Raw genomic sequence first — 14,443 nt, forward strand, 5'->3', positions numbered from 1 at the left:
AGTCCAACTGGATTCAAAAACGAATAAAGCAAAAATTGGCGGTGATAAAGACAGGTCGAGCGCCAAAGTCATCCATCACAGGAAACAGGAGAGGCGAACACAGCGCGGCGCCGATAGTCCAATTGTTAGCCAGTAGGAATTGTGGGGTTGTGGGATTAATAAGGACAATGTGGGTAGCATACTCAGCAGTATTAAAGGTAGTCTTCGGAATGAATAATTCAAAAATAAATATGAGAGCATGTCTTGGGATATTCCAATTGTATCAAATTAGGTAGGAGGCCCAACTTATGTAGAAAGTCGGGCTGTGTTGGGATAAGTCATCAACTAAATTCCGGTTCAATAATGCCAAGATGGTTTACTTGACCCAATCTAAATGTACTATGCTAGAATCCTCCCTGGATGGCCGAGTGGGTGAGAGACACGAGGTCATCTGATTGCTGAGTGAAACAGTGAATCCGGGTGATACCGCATTGGGAAGCTCAGTGATGATGAAAGTGGTCAGGGTTTCGACCCCCTCCACAAGTAATTGGGGCACGGATCATTTTTTTTCCCTTCCTTCTCATTTATTCTTCTTATTTATTTCTGTGGATATATCGAAGGTTGTAGATCGAAGTGGAGCCGTCACTCCCGATTTGGTCTAGTGCCATTTCTATTTGAGCCGCAATATCTAAATTCGATAGGTACTTCTTGTCACTAGTGGCTGCAAGTCAAAAGAATGTACACTCCCAAAAATAGGTAAGTCTGAGATTACTTCGCCCGCCTTTATTTCAAATACATTTCTTCTTGTCTCACTTTCCTGCAACTTAGCCACCATCCTCTCATTAGAACTCATAGAATAATCCATAGCGGTTACTAAGTATTTACCCACTGCCCATTTCCCCACCAAAACTGACCAACTTTGAACCCTATATCTCTCAATAAATTTATATTGTAATAATTTTTCTGATGATTTTCAATAAAATATCATTATCAGATTAGTAAAATAGCTCTTTCCGAATAGTGCAATATATATGGCTGTTGAGTGACAAGTAGTTGAAATTCAGATATCAAAATAAATTGTCATTATATATAGCGGGAGCTAGTGATTCCCATACTAAACTAGCGATCAGAATCTCTATCATGACTTTGAAAATTGGCCACACTCTATGAAAAATACTTACGGATATAATTTCATAATATATTACATTGGGCTTCCAATTATAAATAAGATAAAAAATAAATAAAAATAGGTTACAATATAAATTCATCGAGAGAATAGACTTCAAACTCGGTCAGTTTTGGTGGGAAAATGGGCAGTGGGTAGATACTTAGTAGCAGGGTCTGTATGTAGATTGCTTGTAAACTAAGTCTCAACGAATCATGAGTTCAATGTGTAATGTCATCTCTGAATCGACATGGGACATATTTTGGGCTAAATGTCACAACGGAATATAGCCTCCTCCGGGCCGTAGATTGAGACAACTCACCCACAACCATCTAATTGCCTGGAGCTAGCATATCCTACTCCGCACGTTGTGGATGGATGATAGAGGAGTAAAGGTATATACGGGTTCCGGGCTTTTTTTCGATCCAGGGTCGGTGGCCTGACCTCGAGGATCGCTAGTCCATGTAGACCATGGTACCTTACACTTATATTGAGATTTACCTACGATGGACTCCAATTCAATGACGTCAAAAACTTTTCTTCCCACTACTCATCACTTTTTTAGTCCAATGACCGCCAGGTTACGCGGGCTCTCGCTATAGTCAAACACTGGCTCAACCCAGCAGTCTTTGACCGAGTCCTGTTCACGAAGGAATTGCCACCGATCTACGACAATGATAGTCTCGACGAGCTGAGCACTGAATGCCATTAAGCTCCACATAACACTCATCTGCTTCTTTGTGTGGTGGTACTGAGTCTCGTAGCAGTGAATCTCCTCATCAGTCATGGTAGCAATATGCTCCTGCATCTGGGTAGCATATGCCGGGTCTCGACTGATCTTGATCGTCGCAGCACGAACATATGCAGTAAAAGATTTAAAGGCAGCTTTAGGCAATGCTCCGATGATAATAGAGTTGGGTTTAGCTTCCGGCCCAGTTTTGTCGGAGAAGACGTCATCTGGCACAGGAGGCTCAGGAAGAATACCACGGTCGAAGAGAATGCGCTGGAGGAGAGCACGGAAGAAATGACGCGTAAAAGATACTTCACTGTCATCGTGGCCCCAATTGTATGGAGCTTGCACGGCCAGTGCACGAGCTGTGATGTTAAGCTTCACGCCAGCCGTTGCGCCGGGACTTCGGTAATTCTCGTAGTATTTAGACATAGGGAACCCATGCGGATCATATGATGTTCCAGTCTCTTTAAGTCGAGGGTGGAGTGATTGAAGAATCGGGAGGTTATGCGTGGTTGGACCAAGACGTTCCGTTAACAAATTGTAGCAACAGCCAATCATAGCGACAGCCACAATCGAAGGATTTAGAATCAGAGATCGTAGACCATGGTGAACAAGGTTTCCACAAGAGTGAATGGAAACAACCATCAATCTGGCATCGCTTGGTTCCTTTCCATTCTCATCAGGAGCTCCACTGCGGGATGGGCGGATGATATGGTCGATAATGGGCTCTAAGTGGCCATCTTGGATTTCATGCTCAATATAGCTTAGAGTACCGCGGGTATGGATCTCTGGATTCGGCAGCTTTTCTGATAATGGGCCTTTGGTGGGGGATCCAAGTAGCTCGTCAGATTGAAGGCTAATCTCGCCCAGCATCTCCAGCAAAGGGCCATCTGAGACCTGCAAGTCCTCTATCGTTGGGTGGGATGTATCTGTCCTTTCAGAGACGGTCACTTCCGGAGTTCCCTTGCATACATCGGGTGAACTTTTGTCCTTGTGGAAATTTTGAGCTTTCGGGTCTTTTGCTAACTTGGCTCGAACATCCATACTCTTGGCACCGCTAATGAACTGATGCTTGCGCTCAATCGCGATGATATGCTTGTGGTAAGGCGAACTAGCCAGTGTCCGTCCAAGATAGTTCTGCCCAGACCCAAAATCCACAATATGAGTGATTGGCTCACCTCGTCGCTTATTGACAGTGTCTGATAGAGATGCAACATGTCGAGAAAAGCATTCAACCTCGTGAACCTTTTTTTTGTTCATATGCATAGCAACTTGCTTTGGTAATGCGATCCGCTTCGATGAGATGTACATTTCTCGTTGGAGTATCAGTAGACGGATGTTGGAAATATAGTCCAAGAGGCTCTGAGGAGGAACTGCTCCTCCATTCCAAGTACGGCTACTTTGATCTACGGCAGGCTCGCCGGTTCGTAAGTGCTCAATGTCCTCTCGTAGGAGTAGATGTATGATATCATGAATATCATGCTGTTCGAAGAACGATATCCAATCTTTTGGCAGAATTTGCGTATAGATGTCAGGCTCCCGGGTCAGAAAGTCGACCATATGCACACCACCGCACAAATTCATAAAAAGCACCGACGTGGTAGAGAAGCAAAGGAGGGCCTCAATGTAGGCATCAGGGTGTCCCCATACCCCGGAGATGGGTAGGGGGCGAGTGAAAGTCATGTGAACTAGTGATATTCAACCCACCAAAATCTCTGAGGATTCAAAGTTTATAGCCCTGCTGAGTCATCGAGTTTTCTCAAGGTCCCGAGGTCCCGAGGTCCCGAGGTCCCGAAGTCCCGAGGTTGGGAGCTTCCATCTATACAAATGATAATGGCAACATGCCATTCGCGTTCGTATTTGTTTCATTGCATAACAGCCGAGCAATAAATTCACTATACCCTTCGCAATAATCTTCTATAATTTATATTAAGGTTGCTTTTCAAAATCCAGGTGGCAATTGTAATTGTAATATAAAATGGCCGTCCAATTTTCCCAAAATAACTTTGGGACAAAACCAGATACCCTTTGATTCTTCATCAAGCATTCACTATGATATCATTCTCTTGAAGCGCTCAATTCTTAAATATTAAAAGCCTCTAATCACGGCGCGTCGATTGATGTCATCATACTTGTAGACTCGCAGGTGCATGCCTACCGCAACAATCTTATAAACGGGACTGCGCTCTTGACACCGATGGGTCCCATGTATCGCCGCTAGATATCGATCCAACTGCTCAACTCCGTCGTTCCAAGCGGTGCTATGTCCCTCATGCCCAGCTTTCTTATACTGAACAATCAGAAACTTGTCCGCAGAGGTCGAAGTCCCACGATAGTGGAAGGTATGAAGATCCGAGAAGCCTTGTTCTCCAGATTGCATTGTTGATCTTGTGGGCGTGTGCAGTGGCAGAGGCGCCAGCTGCCACAACCCTATTACGGGTAAATACCGCTGCCTTAATGCCTGGGTGTGGCATTAGGGCGTGAATCAAACGCGGCAGAAGAAATAAAATATCTGAATAGGACGATAAGAGAAGGCCACATAAGCGTCTACTAAAAAGTCCACTAAAAAGACTACTAAAAAGACGACTAACAAGACAACTAAAAAGATGACCAAGAAGACATTACCACTGACTATTCTTGTTATAGTAGCTCTTTATTGCTAGGCACTTATGAGAAGTTGAAAAAAAATGAAGCATTTCATCTCTATATAAATGATGGAACCTCAATTTTTTAACTTCTAAACCAGAAAGAAATATACCTAGAAATACCATTATTGATAGGTCCAATGCTCCAATAAAACCACCTAATTACATTACGTTACGCGATTCGGGTATATTTTCCGAGACAAGTAGTACTAGTGACTTGGCTAATATCGGACTTGAGAGTATTACCAGACTAAGTGGAGCAAGAAAACACTTTCTATCGCTGTATATTAGTGGCTCCATAGGATATTAATTAAAATACCTTAATTGCCTCGGCTCACTCAGGACGCCAGCAGACTTCTAAGCGCACAACGAGCTGGTAAAGGAGGCCTTTCAGATAACAATTCTGCCCTTCTAACCTGCAATCACAGTTACGCCTTGTGAGAAGACTGCAAACGAGTAGCACTTGGAGAAAATACTACCATGAGATTCCATCACAAGCAGCAACAGCCTATGAACTGGACTAATATGGCAACCCGGTGCTTCATACTCCGTAGCGGGTTACTATAACTATAGACGGCATAGCTAAGAGCTCCTGACTGGACACCATATTCTTTGAATGGACGAATCAGGAGCAGTGAATTTTCTATGTGGATTGAGCACAGATACACAGACTCCATTTGACTGCATAAGTCTAATGTTATGGTACTTTAGTACTATATACACGGACCCCCTTCAACTGCATAAGCGAAATTCAACTTACGATATGGTACTTTTACTCGGCAGTTAGATATTTGTATAGCAGTGATTTTACCGTACATTGTCATATTGCCAACTTGGTCACATGAATGGCTTCGAGTAAAAAGGTCAAAATTTTAGAAACGAGCCTCGGATGCCCCCGCGCTAAGCAAACGGCGAAGGTGAATGTTTCAGATAGGGAGCGAGGATTGGTGCACATTTGAGGCTAGTCCATACGGGGCCATTACTTCAGCAAACAATACAGGGGTCATAAGGGGCCATGAAGTGACTATAAAGAGACCACCGACATCAAGCGGGTTTCGTATTTCAGGCAAGGATTCTTCGTCCAAATCGCTTGATCAACATTTACCTCAACATGGTGTTCTCCCGCTACTTGTGCCTTTTGGCATGCTTGCCAGGCGTGTTCTCGGCATCTCTGGTGGACTTCTCCGCCGCTCGTGGGGATAATCCCTCTATGCTTGGCGTCCGCAACATGCAAGCAGCCCGCGAGGATGGATCGACTTCTGTCAATACTGATGAACTTTACATCAAGCTTGGACAAGACCCGAAGGGAGTCCCCGCGTTGCATTATCATCGGGATAAAGGGTATATTCGGGCAGAATACCACCTGAAGGACAAGTTTACAGCGGATAAGACATACTATTTTGGATACCAATTCTCTCTTGCTGATATCGAGCAGAGCTTGATGATCTGGCAATTGTACGATTTCTCTTTTCCGTTTTCTTCTATTCCTTCTCTTTCTCCTAACACCCCATTCTTACCTATGTGTCAAAAAGAATACTTCATGGTGCATTCTGCTAACTGGTTACCAAAGCAAGGAATACGCTGCCAACAATCCTACAGACGGCGGTGCTAATATCCCACTATCTCTGGAGTTCAAGAGTGGTCAACTTCACCTGCAATACCAATCGTCCTACACCACAAAACGTGAGCACCAATGGTCCCAGACTCTCAAGACAAATACGGTGTACTCGTTCGGTATTGTGATCAACACAGGGAGCCCAGGATGGGTCGAGCTATACTTCAATGGCAAGAAACAGACTTTCTCTACATCTGGAACAACTCGGTTGACTGCAAACACTTTCCCTGGCCGAGCTGAGCCGAAGTTCGGTATCTATCGGGGCGAGGCTATCAAGATTGATAGCTACGTCTACCGAATCCAGATGGGAACATCAATTGCAGATATTAAGGAGGCCGCTGGATTGGGTGAAGCACCAACTACCACTACTACTTCCCTGCGAACAACAACCAAAGCAACCACGACTACGGGACCTACTACCACATGTGCCTGGGAAGGACATTGTGCAGGTACCAAGTGCACTACCCATGACGACTGTTCCGATCCCTGGTACTGCGTAAATGGAATCTGCGGCTCCGAGTAGGAGCGCCATTGCCTAGGTATGGTCCACTTACCTCAAACCAGCTTCTAAAGATTCCTTTGGTACTAATGGCCACATAGATGCTGCATGCACGATCAGCGGAGATTGTTCCGATCTGTGGGCCTGTATTGATGGAAAGTGCGCTGTTGATCCAAACGAAGCATGCTCCAACGCCTTGTTTTGAATAATAAAACCGGTAGTCTCTTTAGTAAAGCAAGTCCTTGCGATAGCAAGTTATCAGTCTCAAAACTATTTATACTGTATAAATAGGTAAATCCCGCATAACAGGCGATAGAATAACTCTGTATAGGGCCAAGACCCCCACACCAAACCACAAAAACCGAGGATATTGACAAATCGTGTGATTAAATTAATAGCGATCTCCCGGGCTTATAATTTATTTGTGCCTACGTAGTAGATAAGATCATGAAACAGCAGACAATACTATTGTTGGGCTGATCAAAGTATGGAGAAATATAAGATACAGAGAGAGTATAAGAATCCACTAATCATGGAAGGAGCCACCAGCCAGATGATCTTAGGAGTGGCATTCAACAAGGTCATGCTGCTTATTTTAAACTCTCCGCTTCAGCTCTCTCACTACATCATCATCGCTTGGCTGGGCCTCTCCAGGCATCTCGAACTTGAGTACAACGCGATCGCCTTGGACAACTCTGACACTGTAAACCGGTTTGTCGCCAGAACTCTTCATGGTTTCAGTGAAAAACTTTCCACCACTCGTCGACTTGTTATCGCCATGTGCTCTAAGCCATCGACCTGCTGGGTCCCAGTAAAACCCAGCGTTCCCATATCGGAGGTTTTCACAGTACTCTTGAATGGTGGCTTTGTTCTTTACACCTTTATCTTTGCCCTTATCATATAGGAGATGCGTTATTGACTGAATGTGAATGGCAGGAAACTTTACATACCATCTTTCTCCGCGACACTAGGTTCAAAAAACGAGAAAATTATATAGATCGGCAAAGCTCGACAGACTTTTGACAGACCAGCGACGTTCAAGCGCTTGGAAATTGCAACATCCAGATAAGTTAAAGGTATCAAGGTTTGTTGGGGTTTCGATCTGGATTTACATAAGAGGGGGTCTACCCCGGGCCTACCCATGGATGGATGGTCCCGAAATTTACCTAGTCAGCCAACCATCGTACCAAGGTACCTAGGTACCTACCTAGGTAGGTAACCTTGGAATAAGAAGTGAATGACAAAAAGACGGTACGGGGAAAGTGTAATTCCGGCTGACAACTAATTTTCTGCATCCATGGACGGATAGCAGAACTTTGGAAACCCCATTGTCCATGGCCTTATTGGGTTACCGTGACCGCCTAGCCAACGCCAAATCAAGTTTGCAACTTCACTCTCGAACTACCCCTGTTGTAGTCAGGGCCTGCTGCAGAGACTTTGCAAGATACGTCAAGCCTCATAGAGTATCGGGCAAATCTTCTCTCATCATCCCAGTGGAATTATAACGGCGACAACATCTAATCGCGATGACCCACGAATTCGAGTAGGCACCCTACAGATCTAGAATATACACATACTAATAATTTCAGATGTCCATATGCCGTCGGTAATGTGATTAAGATTCACTTGAAGACACTAGATGGATTGGAGGCAACAGCAGATGCCAATATCATTAAAGTCTTCGAGCCGTTCACTCTTTCCTCTGTGATGCTTATTCAAATTGCCTGCTCCTCTTTAAGATTAGAAGGCGACATGATTTTGAAGCTCTTTGATCGGCGATTTGCAACGCAACTTCGGGAAGACGAAAAGATTCGGCCCTGGACCCCACAAATAGAGGCTGAGTACCATCAATTCATCCTTGATGGCGGTGCATCAGAGTTTGTTGCTCATCTCAACGACGGTGAAACACCTGAAGGCAGTACATGGAGTGCGGCTATGGACGAAACTTATCTTCATGATCACATGATGGATTTGTACAAGACAGAGGTCCAGGTATACAGCAACCTGAAGGAGATTCAAGGCACCGACATACCAAAACTCCTTGCATCCGCTATTCTACCTATATCCTACCCAGGTCAAACGAGCAGCGAATATACCGATATCCCTGGAATTCTTTTGCAATATATCGAAGGCTTCCCATTGACCGATATTGAAGAATATACACCAAGAGAAAGCTGGCAGGCTATCTGCGAAGATGCCATTCGAGTTATTAATCGTATCGGTGATCTAGGAATACTTAATGAGGATGTTAAAACAAGGAGCTTCATTGTGCGTGAGGACGCGGGGAATGGATTCAAGGTGACCATGATCGATTTTGCGCTATGCAAATTCCGTCAAGACTATAAAGATGGCGATGACTGGGATAAATGGAAATCGATACAGGACGAAGAGGGTGCAGTGGGGTATGTCATGCAAAGGCGTTTAAAGGGTGCATTTTCTTACCGTCGATCTGCTCGATACGAAGAGCTAGATGAGGAATTCAGAAAAGGCGAATGAGTTGAGACTGTAGGGAAAATAGAAATTACTGTCAGGCCGAGGAATATAGCGTCTGTATGTAAAGTTCAATCTAACCTGGAGTCGAACCCTCGACCTTCGCTAGGCGAGATCATGTTTGGTTACGTGTATATAGAGCGGACTCTCCGCAAAGCCCACAAAGCCCAAAGCCCAACCCAACCCACTAATTAGTTGGGCTTTGGGCCCTATCCTTGGGCCCATTAAGCCCAATAAGCACCAAACAATGCAAATATATAAAGTTGAACCCCTTCTTTAGTTTTTTGTTTAATTGGGCTTCGTTTTACCCCCGTTTCTAGGCCTTATCCTCAAGGTAATATTCTATTTATTCAAATGATTCAGAGCTTATTATTAGTTAGTTCTTAATATCACGTTTAAAAACGCGACAAAACGCGTATATAATGATAGTTTAAAAATTACAAAGTAGTACTCCCGGGTGAATCTAAAATATATATCTTGAGATCACAACATCATCATTAACACTTTCCGTAATATCTCGACTTCCACTGATTAGATTTCGTTCAAATGAGAATATATACTTATACAGCTACTACGATTTAATATCTTGACTTTAAGCCCTATACGATCAGTAGAAGGTCATAATACAGTAATTACAGAGGTCAATTTATTAGATACCGATAGGCTTTAATGGGGGCCCAATGGGCCTGGAGTGGGGTTGGGCTTTAGAAGCTGGGCCCATGTATGGGCTTTGCGAAGCTCTGGGGGGAGTTTACCCCTAACTTTGTACACATCTCATCTTCAAGTCAAACACCGCTACGCAGGTATGTTGCACTTCCACAGAACTCAAAGCACCTTTCGGTCACGTGCTATAAGTTCATATCGTGAAAGCTGAAAGGCTTCATCGAGATAATGCAGCTGACAAAGGGACTCGGCGCCGCATAGACCTGGAAATGTATATGAAATGGGAATGAATATAAAGTCCTGAACTTGGTGACGAAAATCTTCTCCGGCTAATTTCGATTCATGATTTAGGCTCATAACGCTGCATGTTCTTATCCTTTTTTCACTCTGTAACGTTGAGTCTTCGAGTCAATTGCAATCAAAGTGAGGTGGCGTTGCTGAATCTGCGATGATCTCTTCAAATACAAGGTAATACCCAGCTGAGCAGCACGCCAAGGTAATATATGCAGACCACCAAACGCAGGGGTTGGTTTATTTTTGCTTTTTTTTCCTTGTTTTTTGGAACTGCAAACTAAAAACGGACAAGGATGTGAACGAACGCAATGGTGTGATTCCGGTTCGAATGTATGTCGGAAAAGCAAGAGATGCAGGCACCTGGGTACATAGTAGATCTCTCGACTTAAGAGCTGCGTATTAAATGCTCCGCACTGCTCCCATACTCAACATGTACTTCACATTGGATAAAAATATGTCATCTGCTTCCCAAAAGGTCATCATTGTCGGCGCCACTGGGAATCTGGGACCCCATCTGGTGTCAGCTATTGATAGCGACCCCCATTTCCAGGTTTCCATCTTGTGTCGCGATGCATCGGACTGCAGTAAAATCCCACAGCACATTCCAGTCCACCGCGTCAAAAAGTATGACGCAAACGACGCAAACCTTGTCGAAATACTCACAGGACAAGATGTGGTTATCAGCGCGATCGGCGCACAGGCTATTTTGCAGCAAAAGCCAATCATTGATGCCGCAGTAAAAGCTGGAGTGAAGCATTTTGTGCCATCGGAGTATGGTCATGATACACGAAATGAGCGGGCGGCGCAATTGCTTCCCCCTTGGTTCTTCACCCACAAAAAGCAAATTGTTGAGTATTTACAGAGCAAGGAGGCCGAGGGATTGAAGTGGACCGCTTTTGTGACTGGGCCATTCTTCGAGACGTGAGTATTCTTCCACCCGGAGCGACAAACATGAACGGTGCCCTGTACGGCGTCTGTAGGAGCAGTGACAAAGAGCTTACGCAGGATGTTTCAGTGCAATCCCCCATCTGTTAAACTTCGATTTTCAAAACAGGAAAGCCGTGATCTTGAAGCAGTATGCTGATCACCACTGGTCTACTACAACGCTTAGCACTGTTGCTCTCGCAGTCAAAAACGCCATTTCAGCCCCCGTCGAAATTGTCAACAAGTACGTGTTTGTCGAGTCTTTCAACGTATCACAAAATGAAATTTTGTCTTCGGTGGAAAGTCTTACAAAGGCTAAATGGGATGTGAGATATCATGATGCCGAAGAGCAGAGACAGCTAGCATCAGAGAAACTGTCTCGGCGGGACTATAGTGGTCTCCCAACGCTCATGGGGTACGTTACATGTGTCGACGGGTATGGCGGGGATTATATGCAGTACGAGAAGAGCATGAATGACTTGCTATCCTTGCCGCGGGAAAGTTTAGATAGCGCCTTGAAGAAAATGATAAAATGAGCTCTGAAAGGGAAACAGTCCGACAGCAGTCAATCGAAAATGTGTTGAAATTTGAAGTAGTGAGATATCTTTATACCCGAACAAAAGCGAGCGCAATACCCACAAGTGTGTAAAGCAGACTTCCCAATAACCATACCAGCCCAGATCCCATTCCACTCATCCTCAATCCCAACTTGAAAGCATTCGTAAAACAGAGACTGCCCAGTACACTTCCCATCATCTGCATCAACTCGATCGCTGAGTAAAGTCTCGCGGTTTCCTCTCGTTTGACCAAAGCCGTTACGAGAGACCGTGTGACTACAGCAAACCCAGCTCCAGTGGCATGGATGAAGATGCTAGGAATCAAGAATACAATGGAGGGAGAGAGACCAATGCCAAGTGATCCCAAGATGAGAGCAATATCACTCAAGCGCGCGACCTGGAGATCTCTCCTCGGCAGAGACAGAGAATGAAAAACTTTGTTTGACAGGAATGGTAGCAAAAAGAGGAATACGGGAATAGCGACGGCCATGTGGAAGGAAGTAAGAAAGTGAGCCCGTGCCAAGGTCCATGTGAAGCGTGTGGAGATGTATTGGGTTAAGAAGGAGGAAGAAGTCTGCGCAACCTGGATTATGCCAAAGGAGAATAGAAGCAGAAGTAGACGGTGGTTGCAGATAAAGAGGTACGGACGAACGAGCAGGGCAATCTTGCTGAGCAGGACGCGATGTACAGGCTCTGAACCCAAAGAGCATTCGGATGTCGATAATGGCTCGTTTGAGAATGGTTGCTCAGATTCTGCTGTCTTTTTTGACACTGTGTTCATGGTCTCAGGAAGGGAAAGTGCGCAACATAGACCAATCATCACTGTCCCACAACCACCCAATAAGGGTATCCAAGGGTTCACAGTCATCAACGCAGAGCTGATTGCACTAGCAAAAAAGCTCGCAATTTGACTGGCGAGTCCAACTCGGAAGAACAGTGTTGGGCGTTGAGCATCTGTGGTAAGATCAGCTAACATGGTCCAGATCACGATGAGCGCCACTGATGGTCCACCGCCTATAATCCAACTGAAAGCTGCGATCCAGATAGCAGGGAGAGGGAGAGTATTGGAGAACCACAAGACAGAGTTGGTGATTAGTGCATTGAGCAAGAATCCGGGCACAGTGAGGCGGATGGCTCGTCGGCGGCCATATCGATCTGCCAAAATTCCATACGGAATGGCACATATTGCGCCTTTTAGCAATGTCAGTACTGAGGTTTCTCTTCAGAGTGAGATTAACAAACATAACAAGCCCTCTAACAAGTCGGAATATCCCTTGATCGTCGCGACTTCTGCTTGCACCGGTGCGATCTTGCACAAATGTTCGGGGAGAAGACCTGTCGCTGGTAGCCGAGCTGGGTCATGGCGACGCCAGTATTTATCACAAGCGATGGTCTCGATCACCCGGACCATCGGACCAGTAATCATTTGGCCACCAATCTCAAATGATAATAATATCACAATCAGCGTGATTAACATGCGAAGCCGAGTACTTTCTGGCAGCCCTGAGTTCTGGCCATCGCTCTCTTCAGGTTGACTCGGGGTGAGTGGGTCGCTTGGTTCCCTTGAGAGGAACGGGCCAGTCTCGTCATCAGAGTGGCCAAGCTCTGGCGATGGGCTAGGTATACTCATCGAGGATAATAGGAATGGGTTTAGGAAACGGAACTCTTAGAATGACCAGTTTTTCAAAACTCACAGCGAGTGCGGGGTTTTCGTACAAGCAGAAAAGAGTACTCCGTATATGCGATGGGCTTGTCGATCACCAAAGGCAACAAGGTGATCAGCAGCGATTGTGTGATATGTCTTTCAAATCTGACTGATGAATCATATTTCAAAATCCCTGCGAGAAACACCCCCACCTGCCTTGCATAATTGAAGAATGTGGCGCGCGAGATTGCTGCTGTTGAAGGCACTCTGCATCACATGTCAGAGTCATATGCCAATGTGTAGATAGTTCCGTCCTTTCTTCCTATTCCAGTAGTTTACAACTACCACTTCTCAATACAATTCATACATTGTACACACTTTGATGATCTCGTTCATATTGTAGATCTCATCAGCCTGGTCATGCACAGTGGGACCTCCGAAATATTGGGCCAAGTCTATGTACCCAGCCATACCGCCCTCTATGCCGCCTTCCTTTTAGTTATACTGCCACAATAATACAGGGCCGCATAAGCTGCTAAGTGATATCTTTTCAGTGGTCTTTCCAGTGGTAGGTTTAGGAGTCTTCTCAGATATCATTCTGTTTAATTTGTTTATATAGGTCGACGGCAGAAACAGGCAGGAAAAGGCTCAAATTTGTGCAAATGATTTTTCTATATACAACCCTTTGAGTACCAGCCTTACAGCATATCATTTGTATAGAATATATGTTGTAGGATTAGACCAGCATAAGTGGAATAATAGAAAAGACGATATACAGGGCGGTATATCTGGGTACTGGTTTGGCCCAATATCTCGAAGGTCCCACTGTACATGGTGGTCAACGCCGATCCGGGCGATCCCATTGTTTCCAAGGTTGTTTTTAAAAAGCCCCCTCGAGATACTATAGCCCACTTTGTTTAAAGAACATTGTATTGAAATTGCAGTACAGAGTGGGGAATATTTCAATTCCTTAAACTACTCTCTCCTGTTTATAGAAATCGAGTTTGATTAATTTTCCAGTTTGGAAGACAATTTATATCCATTGTATTGGAAACCCGAGATAGACTAAGTGAAAACGACTCAAAACAAACGAAACATTGAAAGTGGAGTAAGCTAGCAACAACTGCAAACATCCACCAACAAACTAGAAAAGTCAAACCAGTTGCGAATCACACTCAAACCTGGGAAGTCGTGCAAAATCCCGGACGGAGACGTTCCGTTCGCAATTATACAG

General features: G+C 44.8%; 4 protein-coding genes across 4 annotated transcripts; 3 read left to right on the forward strand and 1 right to left on the reverse strand.

The window, feature by feature from the left end:
* Positions 1 to 1,697: 1,697 nt before the first annotated feature.
* PGRI_020970 (uncharacterized protein) lies at positions 1,698 to 3,560 on the reverse strand (the record flags this gene model as incomplete). The annotated part of the gene is made up of 1 exon (XM_040789810.1): positions 1,698 to 3,560. One exon carries the CDS (start codon positions 3,558 to 3,560, stop codon positions 1,698 to 1,700), a length of 1,863 nt encoding a protein of 620 aa, XP_040646763.1.
* Positions 3,561 to 5,633: 2,073 nt separating this feature from the next.
* On the forward strand, positions 5,634 to 6,660 carry PGRI_020980 (Concanavalin A-like lectin/glucanase, subgroup; the record flags this gene model as incomplete). Its single annotated transcript, XM_040789811.1, has 2 exons — positions 5,634 to 5,977; positions 6,093 to 6,660. 2 exons carry the CDS (start codon positions 5,634 to 5,636, stop codon positions 6,658 to 6,660), a joined length of 912 nt encoding a protein of 303 aa, XP_040646764.1.
* A 1,502-nt stretch (positions 6,661 to 8,162) lies between these two features.
* Positions 8,163 to 9,132, forward strand: PGRI_020990 (uncharacterized protein; the record flags this gene model as incomplete). The annotated part of the gene is made up of 2 exons (XM_040789812.1): positions 8,163 to 8,179; positions 8,226 to 9,132. 2 exons carry the CDS (start codon positions 8,163 to 8,165, stop codon positions 9,130 to 9,132), a joined length of 924 nt encoding a protein of 307 aa, XP_040646765.1.
* Positions 9,133 to 10,486: 1,354 nt separating this feature from the next.
* Positions 10,487 to 11,543, forward strand: PGRI_021000 (isoflavone reductase family protein; the record flags this gene model as incomplete). The annotated part of the gene is made up of 2 exons (XM_040789813.1): positions 10,487 to 11,004; positions 11,138 to 11,543. The coding sequence occupies 2 exons, from the start codon at positions 10,487 to 10,489 to the stop codon at positions 11,541 to 11,543; spliced, it is 924 nt and encodes a 307-aa protein (XP_040646766.1).
* Positions 11,544 to 14,443: the final 2,900 nt, after the last annotated feature.

This window comes from Penicillium griseofulvum (genome assembly GCF_001561935.1).
Source record: "Penicillium griseofulvum strain PG3 chromosome Unknown contig_80, whole genome shotgun sequence".
Taxonomy (NCBI): domain Eukaryota; kingdom Fungi; phylum Ascomycota; class Eurotiomycetes; order Eurotiales; family Aspergillaceae; genus Penicillium; species Penicillium griseofulvum.